The sequence below is a fragment of the Canis lupus genome, chromosome 6 (genome assembly GCF_011100685.1).
Source record: "Canis lupus familiaris isolate Mischka breed German Shepherd chromosome 6, alternate assembly UU_Cfam_GSD_1.0, whole genome shotgun sequence".
NCBI lineage: Eukaryota > Metazoa > Chordata > Mammalia > Carnivora > Canidae > Canis > Canis lupus.
The window spans coordinates 56377376-56394072 of record NC_049227.1 but is presented as its reverse complement, the minus strand read 5'-3'; the positions used below and the strand labels follow the sequence as shown (position 1 = coordinate 56394072).

The 16697-nt window shown below is 34.0% G+C and overlaps 1 protein-coding gene across 15 annotated transcripts in view; it reads left to right on the top strand.

The window, feature by feature from the left end:
* Positions 1–16697, top strand: part of CCDC18 (coiled-coil domain containing 18) — a 101717-nt gene that overhangs the window by 16344 nt on the left and 68676 nt on the right. For all 15 annotated transcript variants that reach the window (XM_038541333.1, XM_038541326.1, XM_038541327.1 and 12 more), the window contains 5 exons: positions 7202–7298; positions 9121–9242; positions 10454–10745; positions 13637–13755; positions 14564–14724. In XM_038541333.1, coding sequence (XP_038397261.1) covers positions 7202–7298; positions 9121–9242; positions 10454–10745; positions 13637–13755; positions 14564–14724 — 791 coding nt within the window. The remainder of the gene's footprint in view (positions 1–7201; positions 7299–9120; positions 9243–10453; positions 10746–13636; positions 13756–14563; positions 14725–16697) is intronic.

Here is a 16697-nt window from a genome sequence, read left to right as displayed (position 1 = left end):
AAATAATTTAACAGAACTTAAGAATAAATTGAAAACCTGAATAGATATATAGCCATTAGAGATATTGAATCAATAGTTAAAGTTCTGCCTACAAGAAAGAAACCAAACAAAACAATGGGGATGACAAAAGGAAATAGGCCCATTATGGCCTACAGTGGCTAAAATGAAAATGATTCACAATATCGAGTTTTGGCAAAGTTGTGGAGCCCCTGGAATTCTCATATATTTCTAGTAGGAGAGTAAGTTGGTAGAAACACTTTGGAAATTTCGCCATTATGCTAACAGTAATGTAAGTCACCCTGAGATCCAGCATTCATGGCAACAAAAATGAGTGCATGTGTCTATCAAAAGATAGGTGCAAGAATGTTCAAAGTGGCTTCATTCATAATTGCTAAATGTTAATCAAAAATAAAATCCATCAATTGTGTTATAAATTAAGTAATATATGTATCAGTGAAAAAGAGCAACTATAGCTATTAACATGAATGGATATCACAGATATAATGTTAAGCAGAAAAGCCAGATGTAAAAGAGTATAGTACATTTCCATAAGAAATCAATAATAGGCAAAATTGATGATGTTAAAAGTCCAAAAAAGTGCTTACCTTTTTGGGTAAAGAATATTGACTGAGTGGGTACACCAGGGAGCCTTTTCAGTTCTTGAAATATTCTGTATTTGATCTGGATAGTAGTTATGTGGATGTATACATATACAGAAGTTCATTCACTTCTACATTTTACTCAGTAAAAAATTAAAAACTAAGTTAAATAAAATATCTACAGAAAATATGTACAATCTTAATGTTTTATTTTTTTAAAAGAGATTTTATTTCTTTATTCATTCATGAGAGACACAGAGAGAGAGATAGAATGGCAGAGACACAGGCAGAGGGAGAAGCAGGCTCCATGCAGGGGGCCTGACGTGGAACTCCCATCCTGGGTCTCCAGGATCAGGCCCTGAGCTGAAGGCAGCGCTAGACCGCTGAGCCACCCAGGCTGCCCACAATCTTAATGTTTTAAAATGTGCTCAGGATTTGTATTAATTGGGTATAGTTAAACACACAGACATGGAAATGACTGTCATGAAGAAGGAAGTTATACTCACAAATCTCTAGATAAACAGGAGACATGACAGGCCATGCAGGGGGCCATGCAGGGAAGCATCAGGGTCGGTCAGGAGACAGAGAGATGGGAAAAAAAAAAAAAAAAAAAACGTGAGCAAGAGATGTTATTGTGGTTTCTGCAGGAAGGAACAGTTAAGGAAGAAACAGGTTTAGGATTGGGTAGTATGAATAATCTCAGTGGGCTGGAGTGTAAGGCTGTCCTGAGTTGTCTAGTACCTGGTCCTGAGGCAATTAGGACAGGGCATTATTGGCCCTGAGTGTAAGAGCCAAAGAGAGGAGTGAGGAGCAGGCTCTTGATTAGATTGCTTATGAAAGGTACACTTCCAGGTGAGTAGTTTACTGTCTCTAAGAATTGGCTAACCCTGGGAGGGTCAGTCTTCCTAGGATCTGTAAGGCCCCAGATGTCAAAACATGAGAATAAAAGGAAATGTTGTTTAATTTAATGGAGAAAATTATAAAATTTTATTGAAAGTCTTAAAATAAGATCTAACTTGCAAAGTATATACCAGTGCTTGCTTCAACAGCACATATAATAAAATGAAGTATATACTATTTTTCCAAAAGGAAACCTAATAAAGTATCAGTTTTTCCCAAAATAATTGATATAGTCAATACAATTCCAATCAATATCCCAACAGATTTTTGGTAAAATGTATTAAACTGACCCAAAAATCATATGGAAGAACCAAGGTCCAAGAATAAGTGAGGCAGTTTTGAAGTTGTAGATCAAAGTGGAGAACATGCCTGAAGATACCAGGACTTCTGAAGTTATATGAAATTAAGTTAATGTGATGTTGGTATAGGAATAAACAAACAAAAAAATCAGTTGTATAGAACAGACCCTTTTTACCAAACACACAGACAATGGAAACTTGATATGTTAACAGGTGACATTGCAAATCAGGGGAAAGAATAGAAGAATCAAAAAGTTAAGATGTTGGACAGACTGACATTGTGTGTGTTTCATCTGTGGTATAGTGAGAAGGGTACAATGTCATTTATGTAGTGTGCTCCCAGGAATGAGTACCCTAAATCTCCTGATGAGGAAACCGGCAAGGTTAAGCAGATATTTAGCAGCATGCATTCACTGATTTACTGAATTTCTCACTTGGTACACATTAACAATCTAGAGAACAGAAGAAAACCCTAGTTTGACGTGTTTCTCTCATGGTGAAGCACAAAGGCTTAAGAAATAGTAGATAGTTGAGAAAAAGAGGGAAGCAGGATGAGAAAAACATGTTGTAGTGATAATTTACTTCCAAATAGCTTAAGTAGCTGCTGCACATTATGTTAGCATTGGTCATAGGTCGTTTAACTTTATATATCATCACATTAGGAAGTAAAAGAAGGAAGAATCATTGAATCAAGTAAACATAGAATTGACCATCAGCTTCTGGCATTTGAAGATCTCATCTGTGTGACTTTTCAATACCAGTGCCAGAATAGACCTTTGAGTAACCTGTGTGTGTGTGTGTGTGTGTGTGTGTGTATACACACATGCACACAAAAATACATATATATATGAAATGTTTTTCTACATACTAAACAGAGAATGCTCATATTTCCCTATATAAGAGAATATTATTTTGCATGGCATGATTCTAAAAGCACATTTTTTTGTGCGCCTTATTTGACATTTAATTTTGTATCAGTAGTCTGTGTACCCAGATCGTTCAGAGCAAGACCCCACCTTCTTCTTAGATTCATACATCATGTTTACTACTTAGTATTTGTGAGGACATACCTTAAGCATACTGTTTAATCTTTCTGGGTGCTAGTTACAAAATAAGGATAATCCTTGATTTACTGAGTTGTAACCATTTGATTAGGTATATAAAGCAGGTAAAACTTTCTGTGGGACATAATAAATGTTCAATAAATTCAAGGTATTGTTGTAAAAAAAAAAAAAAAGAAAGAAAGAAAGTTGTCCTGACTTACAGAAAGCTGAGATATTCCAGATTAAATGAACTAAAGATATAACTAAAAGCAGTATGTGATCCTGGATCAGAAGGAAAAAAAAAAAAGATCTATAAAGAACATTATTGGAATAACTGATAAAACTTACATAAGAATTATATGTTAGATAATAGTATTGTAACAATTTTAGATTTCTTGAATTTGATAGTTGTGGTTATATGAGGCAGTGTCTGTTTTCTTAGGATACATGCTATTTAAGAGTGAATTCTAATTTCAATAGAATGTAGTTCAGTACAAAAAAATCTCAAGAGAAAAAACCAATTGTAAGATATCAAAAATCAGTGAATCTGCATTAAAGGGTACCAATTTGAAATTTAAAAAACAAAAAAGTCAAATAATGTTCCTGGGAGAATTGATTATTAATATACAAAAATTAAGTTAGATCCCTGCTTTAGGAGTGCTGACAAAACTGACTCTATTTTTGGCCCTCTGTCTTGTTCATGTTCACTGGATTACCTCTCCGGCTACGTGTTCCAGGACCCTTGGAGAAAAATATACATACATACCTTAGAAATGCTTATCAAGGTGTAGGGATAGGGGGAGGCTTGCTTTGGCCTCTCAGGAATCTATTAGAAATAACATTGTCTTTCCCCTTTTGGATGCACAGTAAGTGCCACAAGATCTAATTAAAGGTTCGCTGTCAGTTAGATGCATGCAAACCCTTCAATCTCACCACAGTGTCTTCTCCCCCCGCACCCCCCATGTGTCCTCTTGCTTTATAAAATCTATAGATTAATGTCTGGACTTTGTGGAGAATAGCCATGGTTCTACATGGATTTTTACTAATTGATATCTCCATACTCCCCCACCCTCCATTAAGTTACCTTGAATAAAACTGTGTGTGACCTATACGGAGTGGTGTGCTTTGTTTTCTGGTCTCAAAGTACTTTCTCAGTTTGGGGGATACTTTACTGTCCCTCCCCTACCTCCTACTTGTATACAAAAAACTATTCCAGATGGGTTTAAGACCCAATTGTGAAACGCAAAACTTTTAGAGAAAATACAGAGGAATGGTTTCCATGATGTCTCATGAAAGGAGGCAGAATGTTTTAAAATGAGATCCAGATATATGTTACTTAATTGAATTTAAATAAATGAGATCCAGAAAGCATAAATACTATAGGAAAAGATGGCTAAATTTAAAATGCATTAAAATAACAACTTCCTGTTCTATAAAACACATCATTTAAAAAATGAAAAAGACAAGACAGATACTTGGGGAAGTATTTGCAAATAATTTAATTCACAAAGATTCGTATCCAGAATTTATAAGACCTCTCAAAAATCAGGAAGAAAAGAGAGGGGGAAAATCTAGTAATAAAGACAAAGAATCTGAACAGGTAAAGGACAAGAAATCCAAATGGCAAATGGAGCTTGGAAGATTGCTCAACTACACTTGATCAAAAATGCAGATTAAAACTACAATGAGGTTGTAAGAGTATAGTCACTTAACACTATTATATTGGCAAAAGTTTTTAATTTGGTGATGATTGTAATAACCTACTCAGCATTCATTATGTGTAAACACTTTTCTAAGTGCTTTTAGTGTTTGACTCATTTGCTCCTTAAATATCCACATGAGATTGATAACATCCTCATTTTAAAAATGAGGAAGCTCAATTAGAGATTGAGAACAAACAGTGGTAGAGTTAGAATTTAAACCCAATAGCTCAAAAAAATAAATAAATAAAAATAAACCCAATAGCTCTAGGGCCCACTGGATTGAATAGCATACCAGAAGTAGTAGTGCAAAATGGTTAAGTAAAGAGATTTTGGAAATAGGTTATATTCACTGTAACCTGTGAGGTCTTGGACAAGTTACATAAGCTGTGAGTGTCTTGCTTTTGGCACTTACTTTCATTATAGATTGTTGAGAGGCTTACGTAGGTTATTATTATTATATACTGCTTCTCTAAGCATGGGTAAAAGTGTAGTACAAGAGAAACTCATACACATTTTTGGTTGGGAGTATAAATTGATACAAATGCTGTACTAATTTTTTAAAAGATTAAAAAAAAAGATTTAATAAAGTTGAAGTGCTCCTACATAGTACTTTCAACTTTGAAATACTTCGGAAAATATCAAGCAGTTCAGCTCCTAATTATCTTAAACTCTTCCACATATTGCTGAGAAGCTGTACACTGGGATGCTCATTGCATTGTGTTGGTATAAGTGGAAACAACCCTAATGTCTATCAAATGAAAAAGGAATAAATTACAGTATTTTCATTTAATAGAATAGCATGCCCTAGGTTTTAAAAAATGATTTATAGTCATAAAGATGATCATAGTTCTTGAACAATACTGAGTAAAAGCAATCTGCAGAAGGTTATATATAGTGCAATGCTATAAACATATATAGTGTGATCACATAAAGTATAAAAACATGGAAGAAACTATGATCTATTTAATGTAAGATTACACAGATTTTAAGGTGCACCATTATTTAGGTAGTCATCAAGAAAAAATATCACCGTGAAACTATTATGTACCATTAATTATAAAATACATACCAATTATAGAGATGTTAAAAATTTGAAAACAATGTGCCTCTTGGAATAAATGAACTGTGATGTATTATTTGTGGGTTTAGGTTAACATGGGAATATACAAAATGTATTGTAAAAAAAAAAAAAAGAACCCAAAAAACTAAGTTTACTCTGTAATCCTAATCAAGGGAATGGGATTTGGAAGGGACACACGGAGATGTCAACTCTGTAATGTCTATAACATTTTCTTTGCTTAAAATAGAAAAATGCCACGTAAGGCAAAAATAGAGAAGATTCTTTGAAGCTGGGTTGGGAGTACATAGATGTATTTATACTTTTCTCTGTGGTTGAAATATGTCTTAACTTTTTTTTTAAATTGGTGGTGAAGAAAAGATAAAAGTAAAGGTAGATAAGTTTGGCTTGAAAGGAAGGATGAGAGAAGAAAGCAAATGGAGGGTTTTGTTCATTTCAGTGCGAAATACAGGTATCCTATGCTTTCTTAATTCTAGCTACTCAGACTAAGTAATGGAATATATTCTCTTAGATTTTCAGATAAATGCCTCATTGTTCCCATTTATCTGAAACTTAGGAATCAAATAGACACTTCACTTCTGCTGTCATCAGTTGCTATCCAAACTTAACCACATAGATTTAGAAAGTAAGAGATACTTCCACTGAATCTAAAAGTCAGTAGAGAGAAGGCTGGAAGTATGGAAGGTAGCTTATGTCCCTGAAAGGGAAGACTGGAGATCTAGAGTAGAGAGGAATTCAACCTTGACAAGAGGAGGTTCACTAACTTTCCTTACACTAGAAAGAATATGATGAGAAGAGGTTTAAATAATAGAAAAACTTTTCAGTGTGGGTATGATATTAACCACAGTTCAGCCCAGTATCAATTCAATGTGAAAAGTATGAGGAAAGGTCAGGGTCAACTAAGACAGCGCTGGGAGGCCTGGGTGGCTCAGCGGTTGAGCATTTGCCTTTGGGTGAGGGTGTGATCCCGGGATTCCTGGGATTGAGTTCCGCATCAGGCTCCTTGCATGGAGCCTGCTTCTCCTCCCTCTGCCTGTGTCTCTGCCTCTCTCTGGGTCTCTCAGGAGTAAATAAATAAAAAATCTTTTTAAAAATAAAAAACTAAGTGCTTAGTAGTGGTTGGATTTTGTTGTTCAGATTTTTGTATCTTTTAGATATATCTTCTGAAATATGTTTTTGAGAATTTACTTGCCCTTTGCAAAGGTTACAGGATTTACTGTGTATTTTTAATATATTAGACAGTGGACTGATTCTGTAATAACTGATCTTTGAAAATTTATACAGCTTAGGCCACTTCTCTTAATCTGTCTTTTCCAGATAGAGAAAAAAATTGCCAACACATAAAAATGTATATATATTTCAAAGCTTATTAAGTGTTTTATATTTCATTTTTCATACTGATAATAGTGAAGAAATTTTTGTAGTCTCTGGGCTTCATTTTGTAGTTTAAGCCTTTTTAGTACTGCTCTTTTTTAGTACTTCTTATATCCATTTTTCCTTAAAATATAGATTACTTTGGAATTTGACTAAAATGCAGAGCATTCTTTACTTTTATTAATTATCTCTTTTTAAATTTTAGAGCTGAACGACAAAGGAATGAAGCACTATATAATGCCGAAGAGCTGAGTAAAGCTTTCCAACATTATAAAGAAAAAGTGGCTGAAAAACTGGAAAAGGTAAGAAGGAGATATGCCAATTCAGTGTTTTATGTTACTGTCTATATTCTAAATCTAAAAATAGACATAAATAGAATACATTTGTTTATAAGTAAAACAGAGAATAATTTTCATGACCTCATAATAAAATAGTTGGAATAAAAAATTTATAAATATTGGTGAAGGCTGGTGTTTATAATCTTCTTACAATAAGCAGAAACCTTTTTATCCAAAGTGGAAAAAGAAAGGAGACAAGGGGAAGAACAACATATAGAGAAAGGAAAAAATAATGCGGAGAAGGATGAGGTGATTGAGCAGAGGTTGGAGCTGTAGACATAGAATCAGAAAATTTATTCCCATCACCTCAATGAAAATGAAGGCAGGGTAGACTGTATAGCCTTCAGATGGTCTCCCTGGACCTACCACTCTGAGAGGGTCTGTCTTTTGCCTCTCAGAGGGAAGATTCCTTGAACAGATTCTGCATAGTAGTATAGTAGCTTTTTTACATTCATTTAATATTCTCAAGTAATACCAGATGGATAATAAAACCTGTTTGGAGGAAGGCCACATGCTGAATATTCAGATGTTGAGCTCAGAAGAAAGGTCTGGTCAATGGATACTGACACAAGAGACTTCTTTCTGTCTTGAGATAATAATTGAAAGAGAGGAAGTTAATGATTCTGTTCAAAGAAAGGTAGAAGGGTAAAAGAAATATTATTAAAAATATAATAAGACAAATACCATATGATTTTACTTATATGTGGAATCTAAAACCCAGACAAACAAAAAGGAGAATCAGACTTGTAAATCAAGAAAACAAACTGATGGTTCATAGAGTAAGCGAGTGAGGGGGAGGGCAAAATAGGTAAAAGGGAGTAGGAGATACAGACTTCCAGTTATGGAATGAATAAGTCACAGGAATGAAAGATGCAGCATGGGAAATACAGTCAATGGTATTGTAATACTGTTATATGGTGTCAGATGGTAGCTACACTTGTGGTGAGTGTAGCATAATGCATAGAGTTGTTGGGTTACTGTGTTATACACCTGAAACTAATTTAACATTGTATGTTAACTATATTTCAATAAAAAAAATTTTAAATCGGGATCCCATTTGGTACTGGTCTTAAGTGTAAATTAAATCACTGTTTTGAAAGCCTTGGAGAAGGTCCCTGTGGGAATGAAATACCACAAAAGGGATTTTTAATAAGGTAATCCTTAGCGGGAGGTAGAATGCTCAGTGTGTGTGGGGGAGATGTCCTCAGGAGAGTGAGGATTTTATACAGGAAAGAGAAGAAAAGGTAAGATGATTTTTTTTCACTTAAGATTATCAGTTTCAAACCATGCTCAGCAGAGCCCTATAGTTACATAGATGTAACAGAGGAAGTGGGGCAGATCTTCTGAGCCCTTCACTCCCACCACTCCAACCTGCGTGCTTGACTTTTACCTGTCTTAGACTTGGACTGTTATTTCAGTGGGTTATTCAGTGGCTAAAATTTCAAAAATTACTTCAAAAATATTGCAGTATAGTTAGCCTTTAGTAACATGATGCAGCATCCTTACATGAGTTGCTTGCCTTGCTCCTGTGAGGCCAGAACATTCGCTTTCAGATGATAGTACCATTGCCCTTCTGTTACAGGCTCTTAACCATCTCTGAACAGGTGGTCGAGTTCCCCTCCCTGTCCTTTGTTACTGCCCAGGAAGTTTACTTAGCTTCTTTCACTACTTGTGAAGTACTTACTCTACTTTCCTGCTTATTTCTGAAATCACTACTTTTTAGTTTGAAACACCTAAAATTTATGACCACAGTAGTATGTCCACTTAAAACAAATTATTGTTTTAGGTGCAAGTTGAAGAAGAAATATTAGAGAAAAATCTAATTAGCTGTGAAAAAGAAAATAAAAGGCTACAGGAAAAGTGTGGTCTATATAAAAGTGACCTTGAAATTCTGAAAGAGAAATTAAGGTACAGTATCCTGTTGTGGAAAAAGGATTTTTGTCTGGAAATGGAAAAAAGAACTGAAACATTTTAAAACAGATTATTTTGTATAATGTATTTATTGTAATTATGGCCTTAAATTACATAGAAAGATAGGTTTCATGACTGAAATTCTTTTCTAGGTACAACATTAAGATTTTTAATGAATAAAACATGTTAATATTAATATACTTCTAAATACACACACATCATATCCCTATAGTGTGACAACGTTAACTGGTAAGTAAAGTATGTGTTCTTCAAATCATGAAGAATCACCTAGTCCAGCCTTCTCATTTCAGAGATATTAACAGTCTGATAAAGGAAACTGAATGTACTGCGATGTATATCAGTACTTCATTTTTGTTAAATATTATTCTGCTGTATGGATGTACCACATTTTATTTATCCGTTCACCAACAGTTCTAAAGATTGGATTGTTCTAATGTTTGACATGTTTTTTTTAAAAAAAGATTTTATTTATTTATTCATGAGATACACAGAGAGAGAGAGAGAGAGAGAGAAGCAGAGACACAGGCAGAGGAAGAAGCAGGCTCCATGCAGGGAGCCTGACGTGGGACTCTATCCTGGGTCCCCAGGATCACGCCCTGGGCTGAAGGTGGTGCTAAACCGCTGAGCCACCTGGGCTTCCCTTGACATTTTTTTTATAGGCGCGTGTGTGTGTGTGTGTGTGTGTGTGTGTGTGTGTGTGTGTGTGTGTGTATTTGAAAATAATACTGCCTAGTAATCTGTTCATGGTTAATTACTGTTTTTTGGAGTTATGGCTAATAGTTCATGACTTTTCCTTATGTAATCTAAAACTTTCTTGATGTTGTGATATGTTGAATTAGGATTTTGAGTTATATCTCCTGTCTTATACTTTTGAAAAGGGAGCAGAAGTACTTTGAATATAATGGAGTTATCCTGCCCTCCTACTTACTGTGAGACACTGGCAAAGTTTCTATAACCTTTCTATACCTTGATTTTCTTATCTATAAACAGAGAGTGATAATAGTGCTGCTACCCACATAAAGTTGTGAGCACCTGGTGTGCAGAAAGTAGGCACTCAGTACATGTGAGCAGGTATTATTATTCCAGAATAAGGCTTTAAAATGTTTTAAAAGTGATATTAACTAAATGTGACTACTGAAAATGAATGTATATTTTATTTTCATTATTGTGCTTTTTTTTCTTCATAGGCAGTTAAAAGAAGAAAATAACAATGGTAAGGAAAAATTAAGGATCATGGCAGTGAAAAATTCAGAAGTTATGGCACAACTAACTGAATCTAGACAAAGTATTCTGAAGTTAGAGAATGAGTTAGAAGACAAGAAAGAAGTACTTAGAGAAAAATTTTCTCTAATGAATGAAAACCGAGAATTAAAACTCCGTGTTGCAGCACAGAATGAGCGACTGGATTTGTGTCAGCAAGAAATAGAAAGTTCAAGGGTGGAACTGAGAAGTTTGGAAAAAGTTATGTCCCAATTGCCAGTAAGTATGGGTGAAAAAGAAAATTTTACTGAAATGCTTTATAAGAAGTCATCATCTTATGGTTGCTTTATTAGCTTTTATTGATTGATTTATTTTTACATATCTCTACTTTCAATCATGAATTTCTTTTGTACTCTCTTTTCTTTTTCTGCATTTAACCTTTCCACTCTTCCACTCTTTCTTAGACTTGTGGTGCCTTGTATAAGAACGACTCAGGATTTTTTAAAAATAGCTTTGAGTAACATTGACATAATACAGAATTCACTCATTTTAATTGTACTCTTCAGTTATATTTAGTAAACTTACAGGTTTTGGAATAATTCCACAATCTAGCTTTCAAACATTTTTATCATCCCCAAAAGATCCCTTGTACCTATTTATAATTAGTCCCTGTATGCACACCCACCCCTAGGGAACCATCAATCTACTTTTCTGCCTCTAGAGATTTGTCTTTTCTGAGCATTTTTTTTAATATATTTTTTTCAATTTTTATTTATTTATGATAGTCACAGAGAGAGAGAGAGAGAGAGGCAGAGACACAGGCCGAGGGAGAAGCAGGCTCCATGCACCAGGAGCCCGATGTGGGATTCGATCCCGGGTCTCCAGGATCGCGCCCTGGGCCAAAGGCAGGCGCCAAACCGCTGCACCACCCAGGGATCCCCCTGAGCATTTTATATAAATAAAACTATAGTATAAAGTCTTTTGCATTCTAAATATTTTGGGAGATCATTCGTTGTGATATATATCAGTACTCATTTCCTTTTACTGTTGAATATTATTCCATTGTATGGATATACTACATTTTATTTATCTTTTCACCAATAGATGGACATTTGGATTCCTTCCACTTTTGGACTATTGACAACAATGCTGCTATGAACATTTGTGTACAACTTTTTGTGTGGATGTACTTTCATTTCTCTTGAGTTAGATACCTAGTAGTGGAATTTCTGGATCATATGATAAAGTTATGCTAAATTGTTTTCCAAAGTGGCTGTACCATTTTTTAAAAAGATTTTATTTATTTATTCATGAGAGACACAGAGAGAGGCAGAGACATAGGCAGAGGGAGAAACAGGCTCTATGCAGGGAGCCCAATGTGGGACTCCATTCCAGGACTCCAGGATTACTACCTGAGCCAAAGGCAGACACTCAACTGCTGAGCCACCCAAGCATCCCTGGCTGTATCATTTTATGTTCTCACCAGGAATGTGTGAGAGTTCCTGTTTTTTCCTCAACCTAGCCAACATTTTTTATTATCTATCTCTTAGATTATAGCAACCTTAATGGGTATGAAGTAGTATCACATTGTGGTTTTAATTTACATTTTTCTAATGACTAATAATGTTGAGCAGCTTTTCATATACTTATTAGAATGCACAGAACATTAAAATGTCTTTATGATAGTGCTGACCACCATTTTTCTTTCAGTTATATATATGACCATATGTATGAATGAGATTAGGAAGAAGGTAAATATAACTGGGTCAGAAATCATTATTGAAGCATTTATTAAAAGAAATCCATTATTGATAGGTATAAAATAAAAGTGAGATCAAGAGAACATATATATATATAAAAACATATATAAATGTGTCATGGCTGGTTTCAAATACATTTGGATGGGTGGTAGACTCTTAAAGAATTTTAAACTGTAATGGAATTAACAAGCTACGGGGACCTGAGAACTCATCTGATTCAATGCCGTCATTTTATTTATGAAGAAACATACACCAAGGAAGTACGTAGTTTTTAAATTAGCTAATAGAATTAAAACTAGAATGTATGATTCTTGGTTCCCAGCCCTCTGCTATATCTACTGTTCAAGGATTCTAATTATTTGTTTAGGTTTTTAATGTACTGCTTTTGAAATTTGATAGTAATTAGATGCAGATAACATTCATTTAAAATTGATATTCTCAAAAAAAAAATAAAATAAAATTGATATTCTCATTTGACTCAACATCAAGAATTACTTTGTATGTGATTCTGAAATTGGTGTGGTAATATATGCTTGTTTCGATTTTTTTTTTTAAAGCTTTATTCATCCATTCAAGAAAGACACACACACACAGAGAGAGAGAGAGAGAGAGAGGCAGAGACAGAGGCAGAGGGAGAAGCAGGCTCCATGCAGGGAGCCTGTCATGGGACTCGATCCCGGGTCTCCAGGATCATGCCCCGGGCCGAAGGCAGGCACTAAACCACTGAGCCACCCAGGCTGCCCTGATTTGATGTTTTATGCAGTGCTAATAATAACATGGTTTGGAAATGTGAATTTTTTTCATTTCTAGAAAGCCTGGTTCGGTTGTAGTCATTAAGTGCTTATCTTGCCCCTTTTCACAACTAATTTTAAAAATTCTCTATTGTTCAAACATACAGAAAAGCAGAGACCAATGCAGCATACCATTTGCTAAATCTGAGTAACATATTGGGATATTCACTTCAGATTTTTTAGAATAAAATTTTACAGATAAATAAAGCCTCTTTATGTACTGTGTTAGATGCCAATCCTTCCCACCTCTTCTCCGAGGTAGGCATTATTCCAAAACTCATGTATATCCTTCTTATCCATATTTTAAATATTGCCACATATGAATGCTATAGAAAAACATATATAGCTAATCTATTTTGGAAAATACTACATGTGCCTCTGTTGTTTTCACTTAATGCTATGTTATATGATGTCTCCAACTGATTTATATAATGCAGGCTTATTTGAACTCTTGTGGTTTTCCTGTTAACATTTTATAATGTATTTATACATTTCTCCTATTGATGGACATTATGTTGTTTCTATTAATTCACAAAAGTTTTCAATTGGTGTTCTGAATAATAAAACAATTGCATCATAGATGTTGTAAGTTTATATATGTTTGTTTTTAAATTTTCAGTTAAAAAGAGAAATGTTTGGTTATAAATCATCTCTTTCTAAACACCAGATGAGTAGTTTGTCAAACAAGGAAGATATTGGCTGCTGTGAGGCAAATAAAATGGTGATTTCAGAATTGAGGTATGGTTTTCAGATGCTTAAGTTGTAGCAAATACAATGTTGTTTTTTTAAATTGGTAATTAAAATATTTGAGAAGATGAAAAATATACAAAAAGTTCTACAAATATAACAAATATCTGTGTTTCCACAACTAAGAATTGATTCTTAACATTGTGTGATAGTTTTTCCAAATGTGTTTAAGTAAGAACTAAAGACATTATGAGGTTTCCCTTCCCACTATCTAGAGAATTCTCCTTCTAAGTATACACCATCCTGAATTGGGTATATATTCTTCAGTCCATTTTGTATATGTTTATATCCACATATGCAAAATACACTATGTGCTTATATTGTTTGTAATTTTGCTTTTTCACTCAGCATTATTTTTTAAGTTCATACATTTGAGGTAGGTAGTTAAGAGTGACTGATCAATGGGTGGATTAGTATGGTTAGTCTATCCTATAACGGTATCACTATTTATTGATAGTTACCTTGTTTCTGGTTTTCTTCTATTAGAAACAGTGCTGCAAAATATATACCTTTACATGTTTCCTTTTATAATATGCCAGAGTTTCTCCAGTATATATTCCTAAAAGTGAAATTGCTGGGTAATGGTATGTGTACATTTTTAGTTTTACTATGTACTATCAAGTTTTTAAAGTAGGTGAACTAGTTTACATTCCACTTAATGGTATTAAGAATTTCCACATCTTGCCCAGTAGTTAATAAATATCAGAGTTCTAAAATTTTTGCTAACTTGAAAGGTAAAAATGGTATGAGATATTTATATAGGATATTTCTAATTTTGGTGTATTTTATTTTGTTCCAGGATTAAGCTGGCAATAAAGGAGGCAGAAATTCAAAAGCTTCAGGCAAACTTGGCTGCAAATCAATTATCTCAGAGTCTTATTGGTTATAATGACAAACAAGAAAGTGGCAAATTAAATAGTTTAGAGACAGAACCAGTAAAACTAGGAGGTAATCAATTAGGTGAGTGTATTAAATTGAATTCTTTAATTCTAAGTCTTTTATGATAGTTTTTTAGAGAAATGGATTACCGGAAGTTTAGTTTCTATTATTGATAATCTGGTAGTACTAGTTGTGGGTTGGTAAGACAACAAAAATTTCAAAATTGTTGAACTTTGCATTATTTTTAAAAAATGTACTTTACTGAGATGAGAATTTACCTGACATCTGAAATCACTGTCTTGAAAAGATATCTGCACTCTGTGTTCATTGCAGCATTGTTTACAATAGCCAAGATATGGATACAACCTAAACATCCATCAACAGATGAATGGATAGAGAAAATGTGGTATATATATACAATGAAATATTATTCAGCCATAAAAAAGATACCCTACCACTTGTGACAACATGGATGAACCTTGAGGACATTAGGTTAAATGAGAAGCTAGGCAAAGAGACAAATACTGGATGATCTCACTTATGTATAAAATGTCAAAGCAAAATAACAAACAACAAAACAAACTCAGAACAAATTGGTGTTTGCCGGAGGGAAGCATTAGGGGTGGGAAAAATGGGTAAATGTCGTCAAAAGGTACAAACTTTAAGTTATAAGATAAACAAGACCTGGACATACAATGTATAGAATGGTGACTATACTTAATAATACCATATTGTATATTTGAAAATTGTTGCGAGAGTAAATTTTAAAAGCTCTCCTGTCTCCCCAAACTTTGTAACTATATGTGATGATGGATGTTAAGTAGACTTATTGTGGTAATCATTTCAAAATATATACGTATATCATCATGTGATATACCTGAATCTAATACAACATTATATATATGTCAATTATATGTAAAAAAATTAGCTGGAATAACTATACTAATTTCAAACAAAGCAGAGTTGAGACTGACAGAACTAGAAGGATAAATTAACAAACCCACATATATATTGAAGATTTCAAGACTACTTTCTCAGTTGCTGTTAGAACAAGTACACAGGGGGATCCCTGGGTGGCTCAGCGGTTTGGCGCCTGCCTTCAGCCCAGGTATGATCCTGGAGTCCCGGGATCGAGACCCACATCAGGCTCCTTGCATGGAGTCTGCTTCTCCCTCTGCCTGTGTCTCTGCCTCTCTCTTTCTCTTTCTTTCTTTCTTTCTTTCTTTCTTTCTTTCTTTCTTTCTTTCTTTCTTTCTTTCTTTCTTTCTTTCTTTTCTCTCTCTCTCTCTCTCTCTCTCTCTCTCTGTCTCTCTCTGTCTCTGTCTCTCATAAAAAATAAAATCTTAAAAAAAAAAAACAAGTACACAGAAAATCATTAGGGGGGAAAGAAGACTTAAGTACTATAAACAAGTTTAATACGATTGACAGTCACTCAACCCAATAATCACCAGAATACACAATTTTCTCAAGTGCATTTAAAATATTCATCAAGATAGTTCATTTGCTGGCCAATAAAGTAAGTCTTAAAACATTTTTAAAAACTGAACTCAGGTTCCTTCATGAATTGATGTCCACTATTGGTAACAAAAAGATACCTGGAAAATTCTAAATACTTGGAAATAAACACAGGAGATATCATGATATTTTGAAATGAATAAAATGAAAATATAACATATAAAAATTGGTGGGATGCAACTACAACATTGCCTAAAGATGAGTTTATACCTTTAAATACTTACATTTTAGAAAAGAAAAAAGTGTTTAAAATCTATAATCTAACATTTCACCATAAGAATAATTAAAGACAGAATTAAACCCAAAGAAAACTGAGGAGTATAAGGAATCCTGAAGGAAACAATGTTGTGATTTTTTTTTTTAATTGAAGTATAATTAACATAATGTGTTACGTTGGCTTCAGGTGTACAATATAGTAATTCAACGTTTCTATACATTACTCAGTGTTCATCATGAGAAGTGTACTCTTAATCCCTTTTACCTATTTAACTCTTTCCCCCACCCTTTGGCAACCACCAATTTGTTCTTCATATTTAAGA